The sequence below is a fragment of the Amphiura filiformis genome, unplaced genomic scaffold (genome assembly GCF_039555335.1).
Source record: "Amphiura filiformis unplaced genomic scaffold, Afil_fr2py scaffold_48, whole genome shotgun sequence".
Classification (NCBI taxonomy): Eukaryota; Metazoa; Echinodermata; class Ophiuroidea; order Amphilepidida; family Amphiuridae; genus Amphiura; species Amphiura filiformis.
This window is the reverse complement of record NW_027305512.1, coordinates 432,406-457,548: the sequence shown is the minus strand read 5'-3', so window position 1 is coordinate 457,548 and position 25,143 is coordinate 432,406. Positions and strand designations below refer to the sequence as shown.

The 25,143-nt window shown below is 36.4% G+C and overlaps 1 protein-coding gene across 1 annotated transcript; it reads left to right on the top strand.

The window, feature by feature from the left end:
* The first annotated feature begins 573 nt into the window (after positions 1–573).
* On the top strand, positions 574–21,486 carry LOC140144298 (decapping and exoribonuclease protein-like). The gene is made up of 7 exons (XM_072166122.1): positions 574–672; positions 4,982–5,407; positions 15,769–15,992; positions 17,170–17,386; positions 17,717–17,852; positions 18,502–18,587; positions 19,400–21,486. Exons 2-7 carry the CDS (start codon positions 4,989–4,991, stop codon positions 19,542–19,544), a joined length of 1,227 nt encoding a protein of 408 aa, XP_072022223.1. The 5' UTR covers positions 574–672; positions 4,982–4,988; the 3' UTR covers positions 19,545–21,486.
* Positions 21,487–25,143: the final 3,657 nt, after the last annotated feature.

The following is a 25,143-nucleotide window of genomic DNA, read 5'->3' as shown; positions in this document are numbered from 1 at the left end:
TTCTCCACCAAATAATTATTAGCCAGGTGGTGTCGGTGTGGGGGGGCATTCAACTTTGGAAGTGACGGGGATGTGCCTACCGGAGTCGCGAAGTAGGGGCCTATCGGGTACAAAGCGTTAAAAAAAAAAAAGGGGTCATTGGGTACAAACAAAATAAAAAGGGGTCATTGGGTACAATATTTTGAAAAAAGGGGGTCATCGAGTATAAGATTTTTTAAAAAGGGTCATCGGGTAGAAAATTTTGAAAAAATGGAGCAAAATTTTGACAATTTCGGCATAATTTTGAAAACATTGAGCAAAATTTGACAGTTTCGGCATTTTTTTGTTCCATTTTGATGATGCTATTCTAGAAAAAAGGCGGGTCATTGGGTAGCCTCAACCAAAAAAAGGGGGTCATTGGGTAGCTAAAAAAGGGGGGTCATCGGGTATGGCTTTTAAGAGCTTTTAAGGGGGTCATCGGGTATAGTCGACTTCAAAAGAGGGGGCCTATTGACAGGCACATACCGTCACTTCCAAAGTTGAGTGCCCCCCCCCGGGCGCAAGCTAGCGCTTGTTGGCAAATCCTTGTTATTTTGAGTTGCAGGATTTTTGCTGTGTAAATTTTAGACAGCTTGTCGCCCTGGTCGACGAGCGCTGGGTAATATTTTTTGGAGCGTCTGCTGCAGATCGAAGGTAAAGTGTTCTTTCCTTTTTCTGTTAATTTAGCAATCAATTTGATATTGGTTAACAGCTCAATACTATCTTTACTTCACCCGCTATTTTTGGAGCGTGATATTTGTAGCCAAAATTGTTCTCAATGGATAAAAACATAGCTCGATTTATCGGTGATCAGCACTGACTGCAGCCAAATTCGGCAGCTTTGTCCAGACTTTTATTTTACTACAGTCAATCTGTCAATGACAATGTGTCAATGTGTACTGGACTAAAGTGGTTTTTTTTTTTTTTCTGTGGTCCTAGTCACGATTATCGCACTTTCAGTTTCCCAGCGTTTGAGCGGGAATTGGATTGCGATTTTTCGATGTCTAGTGAGCAAATTTTTCAATATTTTGAGAAAATGATGTCAAATTTTCTATTCTGTATTGTTTGGTAATAATGTCTTTTGCCAATAGTATGTTTAAAGTTGTAATTTTGTGTTTTTGATCGCAAAGATCGGATATTTTCGTTCGATTCAATTCTGAACCCTTCGCAAGGGTGCCGATTTCGCAGAACTTTGACGATAATTTTGCCTTTTGGACACTAAAATGCTTTCGATCCTTAATTTTGTTTCAACCGAGTCTTAAATTAGCAAGCACAATACGGTTGGTACCACTTTTATATACATTGATGAAATTTTAAAGATTTTTTTTCAAGTTTCTAACCGGCGCAAATCGTTAAGTGTGTATTTCCCATTGACATCCAAAAACCTACATATGTTTTCTATACTTCACTTGACCCAAATATATGATTTTTTATGGCAATAATCAAGTCGCACATGGTATTTTAGAGGGATTTTGATAGCAGTTCCATTAAAAAAAGCTGCTATATATCGCCATTAGACTAAGATCTAGAAACACCCCTAAATGCCGTTTTGGGGAATTTTGCTAGCAGAATCTTTTTGATGAAAGTCAATCTTTGACAAGATGTAACTTTGTTACGGAAAGTGCTATGACAAAAATGTTTTCAGTTTTGGCTTTCTTTACTCAAGGGCTTTAATTTGATATGTAAAATGATGCAGTTTGATGGCAAATTTGAATTCACCTAGCATACCTACCTACTACGCGCCGCATCGAAGACCAATGGGTCAGCCGGCTTGTTGTCAAGTGCGTTGATCAGCCAATCAGCGTGATTGTTTATTGCTTTTACATTTACGCTCTTGCACGCGATCACGCTGGCACGACCACAGAAGTTTAAAAAAACAAATTAAAAAAAAAAAAGGCATAGAAAACAAGAATTCCGGACATCCATCACCTCGGTTAATTCTGTATTCTTAGTCAGTGGCTGTGGACTGTTTAACTTGTAAACTGAATTTCAGTCTGAAACAACATAAAACGACTTATACAAAACCAGTCTGAAATTCAAACTGGCATGACTGGTTTTGTATGTCGTTTTATCATAATCACACGGGTCGGTACACATTGGCATCATGTATGTATAACATGTATGTATAACATTACTCAAGAACTCTAGCTTCGAATTTGCACACAATAGTTATGCATTCGATGCTAGAGTGCTTTGCTATCGTTTTTCGGTCTGACAGCGGTGCAAGTTTTTTCACTGGATGTTATTGATTTGCCTATTTTGGGCAGTCTAAAATTTGGCTGTTCAGTGTAATTTTAGCAACTTTTTTGATGGAATCGCATGTCGTGATCGGCTCTGTTTACTTCTGAACTTCATTGCTTTACACGGTGTCATGCTTCAGCGAATCCGACTAGATTTTGAATGCAATGGTCTCTAGCCTAGAATGTGAAGCTATCTGTGAGCAAATTCTTGGCTAGACTTCTCGAGCAAGTATAACAGTCTGCAGTGTGTTTGTTTGTTTCTTTAAATGGTCGCTCCGTTTGGAGACACGCTTAGGTCCTGATGGGACCAGGCTCAAACAAAATGCTCAATCCAGGCCAAAAAGTCTATATATAAGCATGCTGGCCTGTATGGAAAGAGAAGTGAGAAACAGATTTGAAGACAAAGAACAAGGAAAAGAAGGCCACTCTCAACAATCAAGTTAACAATTTTACTGTCAGCCTTTGGGTCAAGAGAAAGGAAGTACTTAATCCAATCTCAGTGAGCATGTATTGTCAGCACTCAAAATATACTAGGGCAGTGAACAATTCGACCCTCATTTTGTCAAAATAGCCCCTAAAGAAAGGTCCAGGGTGAAAAATACCCAAAACTTAGCAGTACCGTATCACAGTAATCACCCGCATTGTCAATAGTTTTTCAATGGCATGAAAAACTATTGAAAAGAGATCATAGGGGATTTCCATTCACGAGCTATTAATTTCATGTTTTTCTTGACATTTAAGCTTACAAACTTGTAACAATATCTTCTTCTCCCTCATACATGTATGTATGAGTATTATCACACTGCGTACAGACAAGCTTTACTTAATTTTACTCTGGAACTAGAGTAATGAGTGTATTTTTGAAGTACAGTCAACTCAACAGTCTTTTCGAATAGCCTGTGACGTTCTTTAACGTGCACACTGCATTAATGTCAGAAATACATATACACAGTCCAACGCCTTAAAACCGCTAGACCACGCTTTCCATATCTGTGTGCAAAACTACATTACTGGCACACGATACAACTGAATATGCTTTCCATACATGTATACAGTGAACAATACACAAGAAATGAAATCCAATGTTAACATTATGTGCGCAATTGAGTCGTGACTGCTAGCCTATCTTTAGTGGTGATGCTTTCAGGCATTTTAAATATATCAGAAATGAAAATCGGCCCAAAGGAAAGATATAAATTGTGAAATTGATCACCGCATCTTACTGGATTTACTTATCCTCCGGCGGAAATGTCAAACTGTTAATAATATTACTATTTCTTATTTTGTGTGACAAACCCAGAAATATTACTCACGGCTTGAGCTTTCGCCATCTTGGCTGATGGCTTGATCAAGTGTTTGATGTGATCTGGTCCACTGCGTTTCCCGCGGAGGTTGGATGCACTCTCACTCCCAGGGTTGAAGGTTGGTTTTAGCAGTGGATCATATACGTGACTGAGAGAATATCCGATAAACCTTTGTCGGAACCACAACAGAAACTGTTAGCCCGTGGTTTGAATTTTGCTGTATCGGTAACCAAGATGATGAGTACATTGTGGCGTGTGAAACAGCGTGCAAGAAATTGCACAAAGTCTGAGAGCAGAGATAGTAGGCACTTTAAAAGCAGCAAAAACCCCAAAGTCCAACATAACCAAGGAAGAACGAGTGGCACTAGGTTAGCTTAAGAAATCTAAATCATGGGTGCTGAATAAGGAGAGTGTATGGTTGTACAGTCTAAAGATAGTTATGAACAGAAAGTTAATGAGATGCTTAGGGACCAAAACACCTATATATGAAAAGTTAAGTAAAGACCCCACTCCTAAGTATAAAGGGAAGTTGGTTGAAATCATGAAAAGACTCAAATCTGAAAATCATATTGATGAAGGCCAGTACAGGTTATTATACCCTATGGCGGAAAATACCCCCAGACTCTACTGCACCACTAAGATCCACAGACCTGGGAATCCGATACGACCAATAGTTGACTACACAGGATCTATTGGTTTATCAGACTTCCAAAGCACTTGCTGAAATCCACTAGTCGGCACATCTGAACACCATGTGGTCAATTCCAAATCCCTAGCCGAGGAAATGACAGGCATCTACATTGATGACGATGATATTTTTAAATGCCAACATTTCCATTAATCCACTCTCCAGCTTAAACGCAATCACCGATCAACTTCAGACTTGGTCTTGTGATAGTATTCTTTATATTTACCAACCTTTGTTGTGGGGGCCACCTTAATTACGAACCACGTAATTCTAGTTTATATACTGGTCTATTTCTGATTTTAGCTATCATTTTGTGCAAATAGGCATTTGTGAATTTTAAAAAGTTCATTTCTATGCCTTATAATTATGGTCGATATCTCAAAAAATAAGGCCAATATGAAAAAATAAAAAAACTCTTTTTGGAATGGAGGCTCAAGATTAAGAAAAAATAAAACACACATTTTTGGAAAGAGTGTTTTTTTGTTATGATGTACCAAAAATTCACTTTTTTGTGATTTTCTTCAAATTTACACCAAATCTGTATTTATATTCAGATTCCTTGATGTCTTGCCTTTATAAAAATGTTTACTTTTATATGTCTTGCGTGAATAATTACAAAGTAATGGTACTTTTACTACATGCATGTTTGAGAGTACACAGCCACCTTAATTCAAACACTAAATTGTACCAATGTTCATTTTATTTTTGCACCCTTGATTACACTTTGCTAGATTTACCATGAAGAGAAAGGCAGCAATGAGTGAAGATGGAGTGGCAAAGCAGAGCAAAGCAGAGGATTCGGGTCAGTCTGCATCCAATATTGCCAGTATGATTCCAACTTCATCACAAGAGACACAACAATGTACAACTTTTTCTATTCATCCACTCACCAAGTACAATGGAGATAAGTTTCCATTCTTCAAGCAACCAAGAGAAGTTGGCTACTATTCATTGGATAAAGATCGCAAACTTCATCAGGATTCAAGGCTACGCAAATTTTTCTTTCCGCCGCAACGTGATGAAGAAATAGCATTTAATTTGGGATATGGCTATGAGAAATTCATAAGGAGAGATGATGATGTTAAAGAGAGACTCGACAACATTTTGACATGGCTTGTAAAAAACAAACAAAAGTTTCAGGACCCACAAAATCAAAGGTAAGTTTAAAGTGTGTATATATAAACTGGCCTCAAAAAGAGACTTAAAATTTTTCACAAGGTCATATCTTAAATTCCTGTCCATAAAAATGAACAAAAATTGAACACAGGATTACTTCAATACTCTACTCTAAACACTGTTCAGTAACCAATAAACAGTTGTCCAACTGATACAACAGCAAAATGCACTGACATGATGGAACAGCTTACTGGACCACATTCACAGCCCAATAATTGGCACCCAACACAAGAAATCTGTGAGTAAATGGAATAGTGTGGAACAAGACCTGTTTCTTGAAGGAGGTGTGTGAAAAGGAGAAGCAGCCCCATTCCATGCTATTCCGCTTACTCTTTGGAAAGTATCACCTGTGTAAGGATCTTAAACGCATTCTCACATATTTCTTTTGCTGGGTTCCAATTATTCGCCTGTGAATGTGGTCCCGGAAGCTGTTCTGTTGTGTCAGTTGGACAACTGTTTGGTTACTGACATGTGTTTAGAGTAGAGTATTGAAGAATTATTTGAGTAGCTTTCATGCGAGTAACACGTCTCTGGGGTTCGCCCCTAATTTCGCTACTAATTCGCTCCTAATTTTGCTTTAAATTTCGGATTTTGACCACGTTTGCTTTAACAAACTGTTCGTTGATATACCCAGTGTGTTTCAGCTAGAAATGGGGATCTCGACGGAGCTCTGGCGATGTAGAATTGGTACATTTGTTGCGCATCGTGGAGGGAAATTCAAACGCCATGTTGGTATTGTTGTCAGCCGTAGTGCAGTCAGTCTAGCGCTACATGTATGTACATTTCTATTGCTCACAGTAGCCATGGATGTTGAATTGAACCCAGGTCCCATTGATCTGCGTAGTAACAAAGGAGGTGAACTACATTGTAGGGGAGACCATATTAAAGGAAATTCGTGAACTGAAAGCATCTACGGACGCAACAGCCGCTAAAATCGACAAAAAAATTGATAGTCTGTCTGGAGAAGTAAAGAAACTAAGAAGTGAAGTTAACGACGCTAAAGAAAAAGCATCCGCTGCCCAGCAAGACGCTGACATACTACGAGAGGAGGTTGACACTTTACACAAAAAAGTAGACCAGCTGGAGGGGTAGACAAGGAGGGATAATTTAATTTTTCATGGTGTGCCGTGTGAGAAATCGGAGAACTGGAACAATACCGAAGCAAAAGTAAGAGATAAAATAACCGATAAATTAGGCCTTGAAGGTGACGACATTGCTTTGGAACGTGCGCATAGACTTAAATCTAAAGGTCAAGTGGCTCCAATTATCGTAAAGTTCAGCTTTTTTCAAGACAGAAACAATGTGCTTCAAGCCGCATACAAACTTAAAGGTACTCAGATTTCAATTAACGAAGACTTCACTGCCCGTGTAAGAGACATTAGGCGACGGGTTGCTACCATTTCTGAAGAAGGCAAAGGAGGAGAAAAAGAAAGCAAAGCTCTCATTTGATAAGCTGGTTATTGATGGTCAAGTGCACAGATGGGACGAGGAGCACAGCAAGCTACTTTGTTGCATAGGATGACGGTCAAAGCCCAAGAACTAATGATTCATCTGCGGATATAAAACTGAAAACTGAACAATGGTTATTTTCTTCTAATGGTGGTGGGTTTAGCAAATTTTGTAAAACGAATGATGATATTAATAGAGATAAATGCAAAAATGACAATGTTGACTCTAATGATACAAATCGGAACTTTTATAATGGTAAAATTCATGGAACTGAAAATGTGAACTATGCTGTTACAAATCAGAACTTGAGTGAGTGTAATAATCATGATATTGATAACGATAAATCTGATAATACAAATCAGAAGTTGAGTGATGGTGATAATCATGAAATTGATAATGTTCAATCTGGATATACAAATCAGAACTTTTCTGAGGGTAATAACTATGAAACTAATGCTAACTCTGATGTTACAAGACAAACCTTGAGTGATGGTAATAATCATGAAACTTATAATGTTAACTGTGATGATACACAGAACCTTAGTGATGGTAACAATTATGAAACTGGTAATGTTAACTATGAAGATACAAATCAGACCTTGAGTGATGGTAATATTCATAATTCTTCTGTTAACTCTGATGATGCAAATCAGAACCTTAGTGACGGTCATAATTATGAAACTGGTAATGTTATTTCTGATAATACAAATCAGACATTTAGTGATGGTAATAACCATGAAACTTATGATACTAATCATGTTGATACACATCAGAACTTGAGTGATGGTAATAATTATAAAACTGGTAATGTTGACTCTGATCATACAAATCAGACATTGAGTGATGGTAATGATCATGAAACTTGTAATATTAAATCTGTTGATACAAATCAGAACCTGAGTGATGGTAATAATAATGAAACTAGTAATGTTATTTCTGATGATGCAATTCAGTCATTGAGTGATGGTAATAATCATGAAACTTATGATACTAACTCTGTTGATACACATCAGAACTTGAGTGATGGTAGTAATTATGAAACTGGTACTGTTAACTCTGATCATTCAAATCAGATATTAGGTGATGGTAATAATCATGAAAACCGTAATATTAAATCTGATGATACAAATCAGAACTTGAACGATGGTAATAATCATGAAACTAATTATTATGATAACCACGTTTATACAAATAAGAACCTGAGTGATGGTAATAATTATGAAACTGGTAATGTTAACTCTGATGATATAAATCAGAATTTGGGTGATGTTAATAATCATGAAACTAATAATACTAACTCCGATGATACAAATCAGAACTTGTGTGATGGTAATAATAATGAAACTTATGATACTAACTCTGTTGATACACATCAGAATTTGAGTGATGGTAGTAATTATGAAACTGGCACTGTTAACTCTGATCATACAAATCAGATATTGAGTGATGGTAATAATCATGAAAATCGTAATATTAAATCTGATGATACAAATCAGAACTTGGGTGATGGAACTAATCTTGAAACTTATAATATTAAGGTGGAATCCCCGGTTGTGGTAAAAAAAAAAAACTTTACATATTGGAATTAAGGAAAGAAATACCTTTCTTTTGCTTTTTGTTTGGCAACAATCGGAGCTTCCATTCAAAAGTTATATTCAAAAATGTAACTTTGTGAGGCAATTTTTTTTAAATTAATTCTTATGTATTTTATTGTTTTCTCAAGCTACGATATTTAACGTTTTTCCATTTAAAAATTCATATCTCAAAAAATAATCAAGATTTTGACCTCAAATCTTCATTATTATTTGTGACAATTCAAGTGTGTCTTTTCCAAATCAAAATTAAAGTAAAACAGTGTTTCTAAAATATAAAAAATCCTAAAAACAGTGTTTCTAGACTAAAATTCACTAAATTGCTGATATCTCGAAAACTTTTTTTCGCAAATGCATGTCCACACGGAACACAATATCTCAAAAAGTATTTGAGGTATGGACTTCAAATTTGAACTGAGTGTTGCTGATATGCAGGGCTATAAATTAGACTAGAAGTTTTTAATTCCAAGCTTGGGAACTATGTTGTTGCTATGGCAACATCAAAATAGCATACAACAATAATTATTAAATTTTGAATTTGACCTTTGACCTCCCGGTAGACCCCCAAGACATCACATGATTATCATAATTCTAGTTCAGAATCGAGTCCTGCCTATGAAGAACACATTCCCAAAATTTAATTTCTATTGCTAAAATACTTTTTGAGATATCATGTACCAAAGGCCTCTACCTTTGAAATTCACCAAATCCAATATGGCGGCCGTTACCATGGCAACAGGTGATATGACCAACAATCTGAGTATTGGATTTGAAGGTATACATTCAAGGTATACATGCCACCTAGTTATGGGAAGTTTCATTCACTAAGTTTACCTATACAAGCTTTTGATTCCAGATCACCCAAACCGGGGGGATTCCACCTTAACTGTGATGATACACAGAACTTGAGTGATAATAACAACTATGAAACTGCTAATATTAAACCTGTTAATACAAATCAGATCTTTAGCGATTGTAATACTCATGAAAATCACAATATTAACTCTGGTGATACACGTCAGAAGCAGGGACAGGCTTGGGTTTCAGTTTTCAACTGGCCCTTTGGGCCAGTGAAACGGCAAATCTACTGGCCCTGCAAAAAATTTACTGGCCCAACTTTTTCAATATGCTCTACTGCAAAAAGTGCAAATAAAGAAGCATGTTCTCATGCCCGTAACCCGGGGGCAGGTGGTGAACACCCCCCTCACCAAATGACCCATTCACGAGCATAGTGAGCGAAAAAATAGAGGTTTTCAGTCCTTGTCGGTCAAAAAAGGACCAAATTTTGAACAAAAGTCCACTTTTTAAAAATCCTTGTTATGGGCCTGCAGTGCACGTTCCAATGCGACTTTTAAAGTTAGAGACTACCAATTAAACCTACCAAACTTGACACATGTTACTTGTGTTGTGTGTTAACATTATTTTATTCTGTGCCACCATGGACCCTAAAAATCTTTTTCCAGGATCTATGGTGCCACTTTAATTCAAGCAAACATGAACATTTTTAATTGTTTTGTATAGAGCATACGCAATATAGAGAGACTACATGTAGTCACTAACACAAGTTCAGTCAGTAGTCCTTCCTTAATCTATAGTTCTAAAAGTTCACAAAAGAAAAGGTTCAAGTACATGTATGCGGTATTTGCGATATCGCTATCATCATCAGATAGAGCATGAAAGAGCTTGGAAATAGTAGGCCTACATCGCCATAAAAAGCGGCTGTATATTTCCAACATGCTTGCAACGCAAGGATAAGAATAAATAGACAAAAAAATCATTAAATAAAAATATAAATTTACACACAGGTACAGGTGAAGTGGAGTAGAAACTGTGTCCAATTGTGTCCATCACTGATTATATCTTGCCTCAGTCATATGAGTTATATCAGGATCAAAATCTAGTGGCCCATGGCCAGCATTGTTGGAAGTTTACTGGCCCGAGGCAAAATCAACTGGCCCCGGGCCACCGGGCCACTGCTTAAATCCGTCCCTGGTCAGAAGTGGAGTGATGGTAATAATCATGAAACTAATAATATTGTTAACTCTGATGATACACAACAGAACGTGAGTGATTGTAACATTCATGAAATTTATGATATTAGCTTTTATGATACAAATCAGATCCCGAGTAATGGTAATAATCATGAAACTTATTATATTAATCCTGATGATACAAATCAGAACTTGAGTGATGGCAATAATTATGAAACTAATAGTATTGTTGACTCTGCTGGTACAAATCAAAACTTGAGTGATGGTAATATTCATAAATCTTATGTTAACTCTGATGATGCAAATCAGAACTTGAGTGATGGTTATAATCATGAAACTGATAATGCTAACTCTGATGATACAGATCAGAACTTGAGTGATGGTGGTAATCATGAAACAAATTCTGTCAACTCGGATGATACAATTCAAAACTTGAGTGATAGAGAAATGAGTGGTACTAACAATGATAGTGAAACTGATGAAAAGTACAATTCCTCTAAGAATACTGTACACCATAGTAGTTTCAAAAAATTCCTTTTCTGGAACATCAATGGAATGACTTCAAATATTGCTGATTGTGATTTTCTTGAATTTCTAAGTGGGTATGATTTTCTATGCTTTGTTGAAACATGGGCATCAACCATCAATGAATTCGCTATTAATGGGTTTGATCAAATAAGCATTATTCGAAAGAAACTTGTAAATGCTGGCAGGCAGTCTGGCGGCATTTCATTTTATTTCAAATCCAATCTGAATATTTTGGTTGAACAACTTTCTGGTCTATCCGACAACATTCTTTGGGTCAAACTGTCATTTGAAGACAGTATTACTTTTATTGTTTCTATTGCATATAGATCTCCTCATAACTCCCCATTTGCTGATGAAGATTTTTATGAAATCCTTGAATCTGAATATATACAGATTTTCAATGCCGTTTTCCTGAATGCAAATTTATTTTTCTTGGCGATTTCAATGGTAGAACTGGTGTAGAAAACGATTTTATTGAAAGTGACGAGTGTCCTGATGGCTGGGATTCGGAGGCCTATGAGGTGGATGAAGATATGATTAAGAGAAATAACTCCGATAGTACAGTCAACAGGTATGGCAAGGATCTGCTAAATTTCTGCAAAGAAACTGGTGTCAGAATTGTAAATGGTAGAATAAATAGTCTTGCATCAGGGTTTTTTACCTTTATTAGTCATCAAGGAAAAAGTGTAGTTGATTATTTACTAGTGAAGCCAAATATGTTTCAATTCTTATCACAGGTTGAAATATACCAAAGGATTGAATCAGATCATCTTCCGATTGTTTTTAATTTGTGTGCTGGTGACAATGCTTGTCCTCAGCTAACCTCTGGGCCGGGGGACAGTGTTCATGATACCATGACTAATCCTTTGAAACGTTTTGTATGGAATTCTGATTCATTAGATACATTTAGAAACAGGTGGAATCACCGAAACATAACTTCAATGAAAAACAGGTTTATGAATATGTTGAGTAATCTTCATATTGACCAAGCGGTTGTTATTCTTTGTGACATATTTACCTTTGTTGGTAAAAGTATGCATCGTCCTTTCAGGTCTAACCGTGGGTCTACAGGTATGACAAAAATAAATACCTGGTTTGATGAGGAATGCCTACAGTTTAAAAATTCTGTTCAGCGTAAACTTCGCCGATTCAGACTCGGTCGCTCTGAGGCGGCACTAGATGAGTACAAAACCATGAAGCAGCGGTATAAGAACTTGTTGAAGGAGAAGAAATGTCTGTTTATGAAAGAAAAACAACTTTCTCTTCTTGCCTCTCTCCAAAGTGGTGACATCAAATCATTTTGGTTTCAATTGAAATCTGCTCCGCAGGTTATTTCTGTTCACATCTCTAGTGATCAATGATTTGACCACTTCAAACTTCTTCTCAATCCCCATGATCTTCAGGATCGTGTTGATGATTGTGGCAGTTCAGATCATGAACATTCTTGTGAGATATTGCATGAGCCTGATGATTCTAATAATCATGATGATTGGGGATCATTTCTCAATGCCAATATCACGGAAGCTGAGATTTCAGATGCTATTAGTGCTTTAAAACAAGGCAAAGCGGCTGGAATTGATGGTTTGCCAGCTGAATTTTTAAGTTTTCCCAAAATGTTTGCTTGACTTATTGGTAAGTTTATTTAATGTAATCATGACTTCTGGTTGTTTTCCCATTCAGTGGGCAACAGGTTTAATTGTTCCTTTATTTAAGAAAGGTAGCGGGATGATCCGGGCAATTACCGAGGATTTCTTTAATCTCTGTAATGTGCAAAATCTTTTCTGGTGTCCTTTTGCATAGGCTAAATTTCTGGGCCGATGCAACCAATTTCTTTTGTCAAGAACAAGCCGGTTTCAGGAAAGGTTTTCGTACTACTGATAATGTGTTTATTTTATATACCTTAATCAACAGATATCTTTCGCGTAAAAAGGGCCGTCTTTATGTTGCTCTTGTTGATTTTAGTAAAGCTTTCGATTCAGTCAATCATAACCTCCTTATTTCCAAACTTCGTATAATGCTGGAATCACCGGAAACATCTCGGATGTCATTAAGTCCATGTATTTACAGTTAAATGCACATGTAAAAACGCCTGGTGGTATAACCAAATCATTTCATTGCGGTTCTGGAGTCCAGCAAGGTTCTTTTGCTTTCTCCGTTCCTTTTAATCTTTTTCTCAATAACTTAAGCCAGCGGCTCAATTCTCTTGATATCCAAGAAATGAAAATTGGTGAAAGTTACATCAGTCACCTATTATATGCTGATGACTCGCATTAATCAGCGATACTGTTTTTGGCCTACAACGCCAATTTAACATCCTCGCTGATTATTGTAATGCATGGGGCCTTTCTGTCAATATAGACAAAACTAATATTATTGTCTTCCGTCGTGGTGGTCCGTTGAAACGGTTTGAGAAATGGCATTACTTGGGTATACCAATTGAAGTTGTTAACTCTTTCAAATATCTGGGTGTTACTTTCAGTTCTTCGGGCTCCTGGTATAAATCTCATGAAAATCTCAGTACTCAAGCTAAGAAAGCACTTTTTAGTTTCAAACATATTGCCAACAAATTTGGCCGACTTCCTCTGGATATTATGTGTAAAATATTTGATACAAAAATTGCACCCATTTTGTTTTATGGATGCGAACTATGGGGCACAAATGAATCCATCATGATTGAGAGAGTTCATTTAAGATTTTGTAGATACCTCCTTAGTATACCCAAAACTGCCTCTAGCGATGCTGTTAGAGGTGAATTGGGGAGACGCCCTTTGTTAATTCAAACTATGTTACGAGTGATTAAATACTGGTTACATATTCTTGATTTAAACCATGATAGAAAATTATATCAGTGTTACAAGTTTCAATATAACAAAGTTTCGAACGTGGCCTGGATTGCTGGGCTCTCGATGTAAAAAAAATCTTCTGTTTTCCTTTGGTTTTGGGCATGTTTGGCTTACACAAGGTGTTACTAACAATAATTTGTTTCTGTCCCTTTTAAACAACGTTCTGTAGATATGGATCTTCAGCGCTTTTTCAAGCTCTGTGGGTTCCAATTCCAAATTAAATTATTACTCCGTTTTCAAACAAGAGATTACTTGTGAAAAATACTTGTACGTTATTGAAAATTTTATTTTGAGAATCCTTCTGTCAAAATTAAGACTTGGCATGTTGAATTTAGAAATTGAGGTGGGTAGGTACGGAGGTGTACCTCGAGAAGAAAGGTTTTGCAAAGTTTGCAACTCAGGTTTAGTTGAAGATGAGTTTCATTTTGTACTTGTATGTAATTTCTTGGTTATGGAGCGATAACGCTTCATTCCCCAATATTTTTGTCAAAATCCTACCACTTTTAAATATTGTATACTAATGCAAACTACAAATAAGTATATTTTAAATAATTTGGGAACATTTTTGTTACTCGCATGTAAGAAAAGAGATAAATGTTTAAGCGAATTATAATAAATTATTTCTTGTTATTATCAATGTATTTTGGGGCCGGTGGCCTATATATACTGTAAATAAAATCCTCTTTGAGGAACGAATTGTAAATTGAAATAATCACCTGTGTAAGGATCTTAAACGCATTCTCACATATTTCTTTTGCTGGGTTCCAATTATTCGCCTGTGAATGTGGTCCCGGAAGCTGTTCTGTTGTGTCAGTTGGACAACTGTTTGGTTACTGACATGTGTTTAGAGTAGAGTATTGAAGTAATCCTGTGTGTAATTTTTGTTCATTTTTATGGACAGGATTTTAAGATATGACCTTGTGAAAAATTATAAGTTTCTTTTTGAGGCCAGTTTATGATGATTTATAAGGTTGCTAAAAACACTTGAATTATAAATAGTATGTTTTTTAGAAAGCAAACTGAATTGCTGATACTATGTACCCAAGCATGTACATAGCCACGCAGGTAACTACTCTACATGATTGTATTGTTCCAATTGGCCAGAGTTTTGAAAGAAGGGTTACACATTCCACTGTTACTATTATGCAGATAGAGTTTTAGCACCACACACACACTTTTGTCGTTCAGTCTGGGGATATGCATCCATTCTGGGGCAAATCATGGGGTTACCAATTACGGCGAGTGAAGCGAGCCTAAAATATTTGAGCAGGTGGGGGATTTGTGCCCCCCCCCCCACTTCTGAAAAGCTGCAGACACCACTGACAACAACTACATGGCTAGAGGGGAAATAGGGCAAACTATTTTTCCTGAGTAACTGGTGATTGGCTGGTATAGCCATGCAGTTTACTGAGGGATAAATAGTTGCCCAATTTCCCAATACAAACCATGTAGCTTTTTGTTTTAATTTATTTGTTTTGCATCAAACTTTGACTATGGGGATGAATTTGTTGTGAAGATAGTATAAACGTTGAATGAATGAGGCTCAAAACAATATAGCACAATGTAAAATTTTGACTTGTCCAATGTCCATTTCATGAGGCAAAGCTGAGTGAAATTAATTAAATAGTCCTAATTTGACGGAGTGATATTTACACAATTGCACAAACATAGGCAGGCAATCTTTATTTTATTGTAACAGTGTAAACCAATTCGTTTCCATGCAGCCATTAGATATTACAAAAGGAAATATGCTTTGCTCATGAATGTTTATAAGGTGTGACAGTAATTATTACCTACAAGTGAATTCATTTATTAAGTAAAACCAGAGTGTGTGAAAGATCAGCTTCTTTAGTAATAATTGTTTGTAAAATAATCAACAAGTCATATCTTTTTAAACAACAGGAATTTAATTATAATATATTTTTGTTCTATGTTTTAGATTACTTGCTGACTTCATAGCATGGCGAGGACACTTTACCAAATTGCTGTGCACACCTTATGAGAAGCGTGAAGGCTGGGCCATGGCTGTCACTTTATTCAATGGTACATGGTATATCAGTGAAGTTGAGACACAAGAAAACAGGCATAGAAGAAAAAACATGAACAGTCGTGAATTAGAAATGACCTATTGGGGTTACAAATTTGAGCAATATGTCACAAGTGGTAAGTAGGCTTGCCAACTAAATAATAAATAGAAAGAAATGGGGACAAAGTAGCTTGTTAAAGGATGATAGTCCCATCTCTGCAGCCTCATCTCCACTTTTTCTTCATCAAAATTGAGAGTTTGCAGTCAGGCAGAGTACTAAATTATGAGAGATGGCTGCACAGTTGTGTCCAAATTGACCAAGTTTGTTATTGAACACATATTTTTAGAACTTCACATGGTGATCTTGTCACAACGGCCCTAATCCTTACCCTAATCCTAACCTTGAAATTCACCCTAACCCTAACCTATAACCTAAGCCGTAGACTTAACCCTAAATCTAACCCTAACCCTAAACATAACCCTGACTCTGACCCTAACCATACCCCAGGTAACCCTAATGCTTCTGAACCATCATCCCTATCTGTAATACTAACCTAAAATGCCCTTAACCCTTTTCGGACTATGGGTTGTTCCATCTTTTGGGCCATGATTATTAGATTGCACAATATTGCTGTGAAAACCCCCAGACCCGACATGGTCCCCTACAGAAAATCATTTCTCACATACTCTGCAGGTGTATGGAATACCCTACCAGCTCATGTAGCTTCAAACCAGGATTTACCGAGCTAGGTTAATAGCTATCTAGGCACCAACCCATCAGCATAACCTAAAAAGATTTCATTGCTATTAATGCCTAGAATAGCCATAACATCAAATGGAGTTTATAGCATGTGGTGGCTTTTGTTTACACTGTTACACATGTGGTTGCAGGCCAGTAGCCAGGAGTTTTTTGTGTGGGGGTGCAGGACGTAATGGGGGTGCAGGACGTAATGGGGGTGCAGGACGTAAAGTGGCCCCTGTATATTAAATGAGAACCTGGTTAGGCAAACTGTTAGCAGTTAACATATGTTCACAACTAAATGGATCTCTTGGTGGATGGGTGGAGTAAGAGTGAGAGCCCAACATGTACCTGCTTTGGTTTTTGTGTTGTTGTTTTTTAATATGAACATCGGGTAACGAACAGGTGTGGGGTAATCTACCATATAAGGTGCCAGAGCTGAATGTGCATGTATTTAATGGAGCACACTTTATTTACCATATTCCCAGCGCCAGCACTGTGTAGAGTAAATTACTCAATTCTCCAACCGATGTGTGTATATTAAAACTATGTGTATTTATATTTTTTAATGACAGTTGATGGGAACACCCCGCCAGATACAAGTCAAGCAGTTGACAACCATGAAGCTTATTGTAGTGTAGTGAAAACTACCCTGAATAATCATCGGTTACTGTTTAGTGGTGAAGTAGACTGCAGCCTCTATGGCTGTGATAAAGGCCCACCTGCTAACTACATTGAATTGAAAACAAGTAGAGAATGGTATACTCCCAACCATGAAAAGAATTTCTACAGGTATTACTGAGTGATGTACTCTATCAACATAACTATGAAGAACAATATTAACTCCACACTTTACAGTTCTGAGAAAATCAAGGTTTAAATTATACTTCACTTAAAACAAATTAGGTTAGGTAAAATGAGTTTCATATCCGTTCCGTTCAGTATATGATTGTGTCAGATTTGACGACAGCCTTATATGGTATGTTAGGTAAAGATATAATATATGCAATTCAGAGAGTAAAGAGAGAGAGAGTGAGGGGTGGGGGACGGAGAGGGAGATTTCTCCAATATATTTAATATTCAGCAAGGGTATTTTGTCTCCTACCTGTTTCTTCTCTCCAGATTCAAACTTCTCAAGTGGTGGGCGCAGTCATTTCTGATTGGCATCCCACAAGTCATCTGTGGATTTCGTGATGATGAAGGTGTAGTAAGTCATCTCAAAAGCTTTGACACATTACGCATGCCCAAGTATAGCAGGGTGAGTATACCATAGTCATTATATGACACTTGTGACATAATATAATTATATAGGATGTATGACTGGGGTATATGCTGTACTAGCCCTGTGGTGGATAACACGTTTGAAACCAAGTGCCACAAGCACAAAAGACAGCTCAGCAAATTATTCAATGTCTAAATGGCTTGATGTTATAGGCCAAATGACACTATGTGAATGCTCATTGCAGGTAGGCCACCTGTCACAGCACCACAGGTAAAAGTTTTGTTCTTAGTGAGAGGGTAGTCCTCTTTTTATGCAACCCATATCTGAATGAGTCCATTTGGCTGTAATTTTGAAATTGCAATCCTTTTAAACTGTCAATAACACTTCTGTTGTTAAAGGGAATTGCAAAAGGAGGTGTACTTGTGGTTTGAGAACCTCTTTGTTTTAAACTAAATAAAAGCTTATTTAATATAATTTGTCATTGTTGTCAGCTCATATATTATGATGAACAGGTCACATACACAAAATGAAAACAGTTCGGGAAAGAGCGAATTGCCATTTCAGTTGGTCTAAAAATACTCAAAAATAAAATATTGAACTGTGTAAAGAGTCTCCAGATTGCATTACATAATCATGATAATATGGTATATGTATATGGTACATGATATATTTATTTCCATTTCAGGGTGAGTGGAATGGTGCAGTTTGTTTTCATTTCATGGAGCAATTTCTGACTTACATTAAGTCAGTGGTAGTTGAAGATGACCCAAGGTATGCTCAAGGTTTCCTATCAAATTCTTCCTTATTTTTGTGTGCTACTTGTTTCGAAAGTGAGTAATTTTGCATCTAGAAATGTTTTCAAGTGAAAACTTAACTTGAATTATTTAATACAGAAGTAAAGCTTTTCTTTATTTATTTGTGAAAGTACAAAGTGCCCCTAAAGTAATTACTCACACTTTTGGTTATAATTCCAGTAAATTTTTTCTGTCTTCAAAACAAAATTAGGTTTCTCATTGGGGTAAAACCTGAAACAAAAAGGAATGCTTAATTTGACTGGCAAATCACTGAAACTCGGTAACTTTGACAATAAGCAAATAGGGCACATTTTAGACAAGTATGCAGATCATGAATTGGATTTCCAAATTTAAATTACATTTGGTAAGAAATGAATTATATTTTTTCATTGCAAGTTGTAACCAAAAACATTAATATAATGCCTTTTGGGACACCCTGTACTTACATATAAAGAAATCACATCTCATCTATATGAGTACTTTAGGACTGGATTTTAATCTATAGATACTAGAAATACCATTCAACAAACTGTTGGACAAGTGTTTGATTCCATTTTTGCAACATTAATCTTCAGTAAGTTTAGATCAGAGCTAGAAGTAGGTTACAGGGAAAGGGTTAACAATTAGGAAGCATTTTAATTTATTCTATTTATTATTCATGAAGAGTGATTAATTAAGCACCAGGTATGTGCCAAACTGCCAAATAAATCCATGTATAAAATTTAATAATAAATGCAACTTTATTTACTCTTTTCTCAAATATAGTTTGATGATCATTTTCAATTTCAGTGTGGTGTTTTTATTTGAAAGGCGACCAGGCTCTTCAGAAATCACTTACAGAAAGCTGAAAGGACCACCTGATCAGTTCCTTCCTGATTGGTATATCCAAGAATTCCCTAATGTAAGCAACACACCAGCTGGAGATCCCTCATGAGGCAACATGACACTGCTTGAGGTGAGGGCAACACAAGAAAACATGCTGAAGGTGAAGGCGGAAAATAAGTCAACTGAACTATAAATGGTGTCCCTTACATTGAGAGTGGCGGAGGATGCTGAACTGGGGGGGGGGCAGAAGTGTGCGTGTGTAAAATCCCTGGGAGCCACAAAAAAATACAGTCTTTGGCTATAGCTACACAGAGTACAATGAGATACCAGTTGGATTGTGGTCTTGTTATAAGCCCAAAGTATCCAGCTTAGTAATCTTTCTGATTTTAATGTAAATATCTTGTTGTTATTGTAAGATATTTTTCTGTTTGATGTCAAGGTATATCTAGGCATCAACAGCATGGAACTACTGTAGCATGTTGTAGAGACTGCTTACAGGTTTGTGCCATAGCTACTCGCCAAATACAAAAATTTTATAAACATGTTGCATTTTGGTTTCGGTCAAAACTTTGTAATAACATTAAAATGTCCATTTATATAATGGTCATGAAAACATTTGTAAACGTTTTATAGGAAAAACATTACAATAACATTTTCAAATGTTGTCAAAATGTTATTACAAAATATTTTTTGGCAAACATTTTTGCAAAATATATTGTCAACACTTATGTTAGAATGTTTTGCATCAAGTTTTCACAAAGTTTTCACAAATGTTTTCCAAATGTTATTAATTGTTTTGTACCCTTTATATAACCCAACATTTGAATGTTTTATGTAAAATATGTTTACTGAACAGTGGCAGCACCACTGAAAATTGTTTTGGGGGGCATTGGGGTGGGGGCAAAAAGTGAAAAATTTCAGGGGGTGGGCAAAAAAAACCCCAATTTTGTGCATAATTGCCGTAAAATGTGAACATTTTCATAATTTTGAGTCTTTTTACTGATGGCAAGAGTTCTTAGGATCGACCATTATTGTGCAATTTTGCCGCAAAAAGTGGAAATTTTCATAGTTTTTATATTTTTTATTGTGGGGTAAGAGTTCTGATTGGTGGGCATCTTTTGTGGTGCCAAATACCCCACACCCCTTAGTTCCTCCTAAAATGGCCATTGAGTTCATATTTGCTGTAACTTTATGTCGGAATTTTTGTTCATGAGTGGGCTGCGAAAACCTGGATCCTCCTGGTTAGTACATTCTTAATTGAATGACAAATTCCTAAAAATCATTGGCTGCTTCCAATTGCGTAGAAGCTGACAAAAGTTTCCAGTACAGTGGTTACATATTCTCCTTGCTAACTGGGTCACACACCTTTTGGAATGATACTACATACTACATATGGTATATTTTGTGTGGCGATCACTTTGGTTGTGGTTCAGGACTCAAAAGCATGATCCGCTTGACATAGTGATTATTGGATTGCACATAACACTTTGCTTGTCGAATTACAAAGGCTTGGTACATTTAATGGTTCAACAGCAAATTTTTTAAAGCAATAATGTGCAATTCCATAAAAAATGCAATGTAGATTTTGATTGTTTTGTACAAAATGTTAGTTTTCACTGATTACAACAGAATGTTCATTATATCCCCTTTTAATTTTGAGCCAAACAAATGAGGTAAAAGAAGACGTTTAAGATGATAATATAAGATGTTTATTCATCAATGATACACTACACTGAATAAAACCTGGGATCCCAGATTTATAATAAAGCTTAAAGGGGCATTTCGTGATCCACAGCCTCATCCCCCCACTTTTCCCAAAAAGAGTTGAGATTTTTACACCACTGGATACCTCTGGCTACATAATGTTTATGTACCAAATATTTCTTGCAGATTAATTCGTTTAGCAAAAATATCGCCAAATTTGAATTTCGTTCTGGTGCACCAGAACGAAATTACAACACATTGTCTATGGAGCAGTGTAATACACATAATCATGCATAACTCGCAAACGCAAAATCGGGATCAACTGAAATTTTGGAAATAAGCTTTTTTCGTGGATATCTACTGAAAATGTCATAAAAAGAGGATGCTAGGATCACGTAAATACTCCTTTAAATTCTACTGTAATTAAAAAGCACTTTAAGCTTAGTCTTTCACATGATATTTTAGTACACCATTGGATATTACAATCATACAGAAGTAGTACAGTTGAGGGTGTCGCTGTGGAGCTGATCACATGTGGCTTTAATTACAAAGAAACTGTTTCATTTTAAATAAATTGAGGGCATCCTTGTAAGCAAATCACTCATTGCTTTAATGATGCATGACCTTTTTCTATTCTATTCTAGACACTTTTATGGTCTATAATGAGATTCTGGGGATGTAAAATTATGACCCCTGTGAAATTCCCAAAACAAATATAGTCATGACTGATGATGATGTAATTGTAAATAAGGGATTTCCAGGAGAATTTCATGAGGGACTTCCTCGTGCCTGATTGTAGCCTGGTTTCCCAAATTAGAGAACACAGGGTAAGTCACAATTATTGGGATTCACCTGGCTCTGTTTGCCAAATGTTACAAAATACATATAAATATATCTATGACTTAACTATTGTGGAGTCATGAACGAAATGGGCAAAGGTTAAATATGTGACTTCACATGAGTTGAAACAGAAATAAAAATGCTCAAATTTTGATGAAAATACATGATCTTAAATTTTCTCTGTCATAAACTCTCTATTAATAAAGAATGTAGTTTACCACCTTGAATCACTTGTTACCTAAGCAATAAAGCATAATATGTCATGGACAATTGAGTCCTATTGATAATGACCTGGTATTTCACAGAATGGTTACCTTGGTAATGATTAGGTAGTTCAAACTATTCTTTTATCAGAATTGATATGAATAGATTTTCAAAATCAGAACATGTTGATCATGAACCCCTGTGGATCTTCAAGTGTAAACTTTGACCTTTTTGCGCATAACTTACGATAAGTCTTAGGCAGGTAGGAATACTTTGGTATGGGTTTGGGCAAACTTTGACCAGTTTGACCCCTGTGTAAACAGAACAATGATCAGCAAAGAAACATACTTTCACTGTCGATATTATCTATCTACTTCAATAATATTAATCTATCTCAAGTGGTTTGGAAGATCAGCAATTAAAGACCTCGAACTTCACAACATCATAAACAAGAAATGTCTTTAAAAAAGACAATGCCTCCAAGATACCAGTGGGCACCTTTTGTTATTAGTTAAGGAGACACTTATAATGCTAGCTTTAAGGTAACGCTATTGGATATAGATTTTTGTCTGATTGAAATATGTGAGTCCATTCTCTCCTGATTACAAGACTGAAAATTTTATTTTAATCGGATATTCGGTTACCAAAATATATGGCCTGTCAAAATGGCGCGAAACCAAGAAGTTGGCAACAAATTTCTTTTATTTTTGATATGCAATGATGTCAGGTAGGCCTTATTTTCTAATTATAGGCCTATATGCAAGAATTGTACAAAGTAGAATGTTCAGATCGGCTACAAAATAAGATATAAAACCCATGAATGCCTTTTTCCATGCAAATTTCCATTTGCATAATTAATTAGGGCCCTAATCAACTTTTTCTAATAAGTGGCCCAAATTAATTATGCAAATTGAAATTTGCCAAAACGCTAACCTGTAATTTTGTAGTAGGTCTACAGTGTGTGTTCTACCCATGTACCATGCCTCAGTAGGCCTAGGCCTACTATAGCTCTTTTAAGTGTATCTGAAATCTTTACTTTGCATACGTCATACATGTAATTAGAAAATCATCTGGCAACTGGACTTGTCAAAATATAGAAAATAAAAAGAAAGTTGTTGCCAATTTTTGTTTTGGGTTCGCACCATTTTGACAGGCCATATCTCAAGAACCTAATGTAATCTACAGGGCATAAGCTTTAACATATTATTTAAATAGAAAGAAAATCTAAATTTGTGCATTAGCCAATAGGGCCACGGTTACCTAAAGCCATCTTGCAATCTTGCAGATAATTCTGATGTATGAAATAAGACCTTCAAACTTTCAGATATTAAGAGTTCCAGATGCAGGCAGCCGTTTCTGTTTTTTAAATGCATATATGCCCAAGTTGTATCAAGAGTCATTTCTCGTGGAATTTTTGACTGAAAATTACGATTGTAACGCTTTCAGATTTTTTTAATGCTTGTTTATTATATTTTGTATTCAGGACTAAAATAATATTAATATTATTATATTTAGGGGTGTCTTTTTATAGGTCATTACTCTTTTGTATGTGTAATTGAATAAAAAATCAAAAACATTATTGTTTTGTTTTGTTTCCTTCATTTGTGCTTTGTCTTGCATCGAAAGGGCCAATATCAACACCTTGTTTGTAAGAAGTATTGTGTGGGGAAAGATGATTCTTGCATTTTATTTTTATTTTTATCTTAACAAACAAAAAGCAAATTTCTCAGTCAAAGTCTTGAAACGGTCATGGGTATGCATGCAAAAATATTGCAACAGTACTCAGTAGAACATAAAACACAACCACGCATGGGAATTGGGGAAGCAAATACTTTAAAACGAATTATTCCGAATTATATCAACGCAATAAAATTGCAATACTTTAGTACATGTATTTGAACAGCAATGCCCGGGCAGCAATGAAGCCGGCCATAGGCGCGGCTAGGCGTATCATACCATACATTGCAGTTCAAATGCATCGGATCATGATTGTGGCCTAGTCGAGCCTAGCATGCATGCCAGTCGGTCTGCTGACTCGCCGTGGCACAAAAATACCTCCAATTTTGCACAAAACAATCCATGATGTCAAATTATCACATCCAAAGTGTCGCCATGAACGTCAGCTTCAACTTCTCCAGCCAAAGTTTTTGCATTAATAATCAGGTTTCATGTAATCATGAAATTAAACCTTGTTTGAGGTGTATTCCCATTGCCACAGCATAACGGTTTTCCAACTTGTCTTCAACGATAAAGCTGCTGATCACACCGAAGGCATTGAGGTGGTGTGGCTGCTGATGAGCGCTGAGGCTACAACCTATAATTAAAGACCGAATTAAAAAAAAAGACTAGTTTGCGTCTGACGTCATGACAAAGGCGCGCCGTGATTGGTTGCTGACCTGCGCAGTATGGCATTTTTAGTCTGGTTTACAGGACGGCATACGCAAGCTAGTCTTTTTTAATTCGGTCTTCAATTATACAACATATGAGTTTGAAAATATTCTAATGCATAATTCATTAACTTGATAGACCCACGCCATTGGCGCCACGTGCTAGGCGTTTCTAGAATCCCTATAGAATAAGATTAATTTTAATGCTAATTTATTGCACATGCTGAGGAAGCGTGATTACCTTTTGAACATTCGGAAATGGCGATAGGCGAATTTATGTATGGCGCAAAGAGGTGGGGGATATATATTGGGCTCTCGATATTGGGCGGAAATTAGAGTACTTGTCAGAATATAAATTTGTACAATCGGCCTACATGCCGCGCAATGTGCGGCATTTTAGGTGTAAATTTCAAAGCATACTACCTCCTGCGGAGGCAGAAAAATGAGTTTGTGTCAGTTTCTGCTACAAAGGGGCTATCTACACTAAAGCCCAAAGTTTTCAGCTTTACAAATGTTAAATTTCGCTTTTCTCCGCTTTGTAAATTTTGCAATAATAAAATTTTCACAAAAATC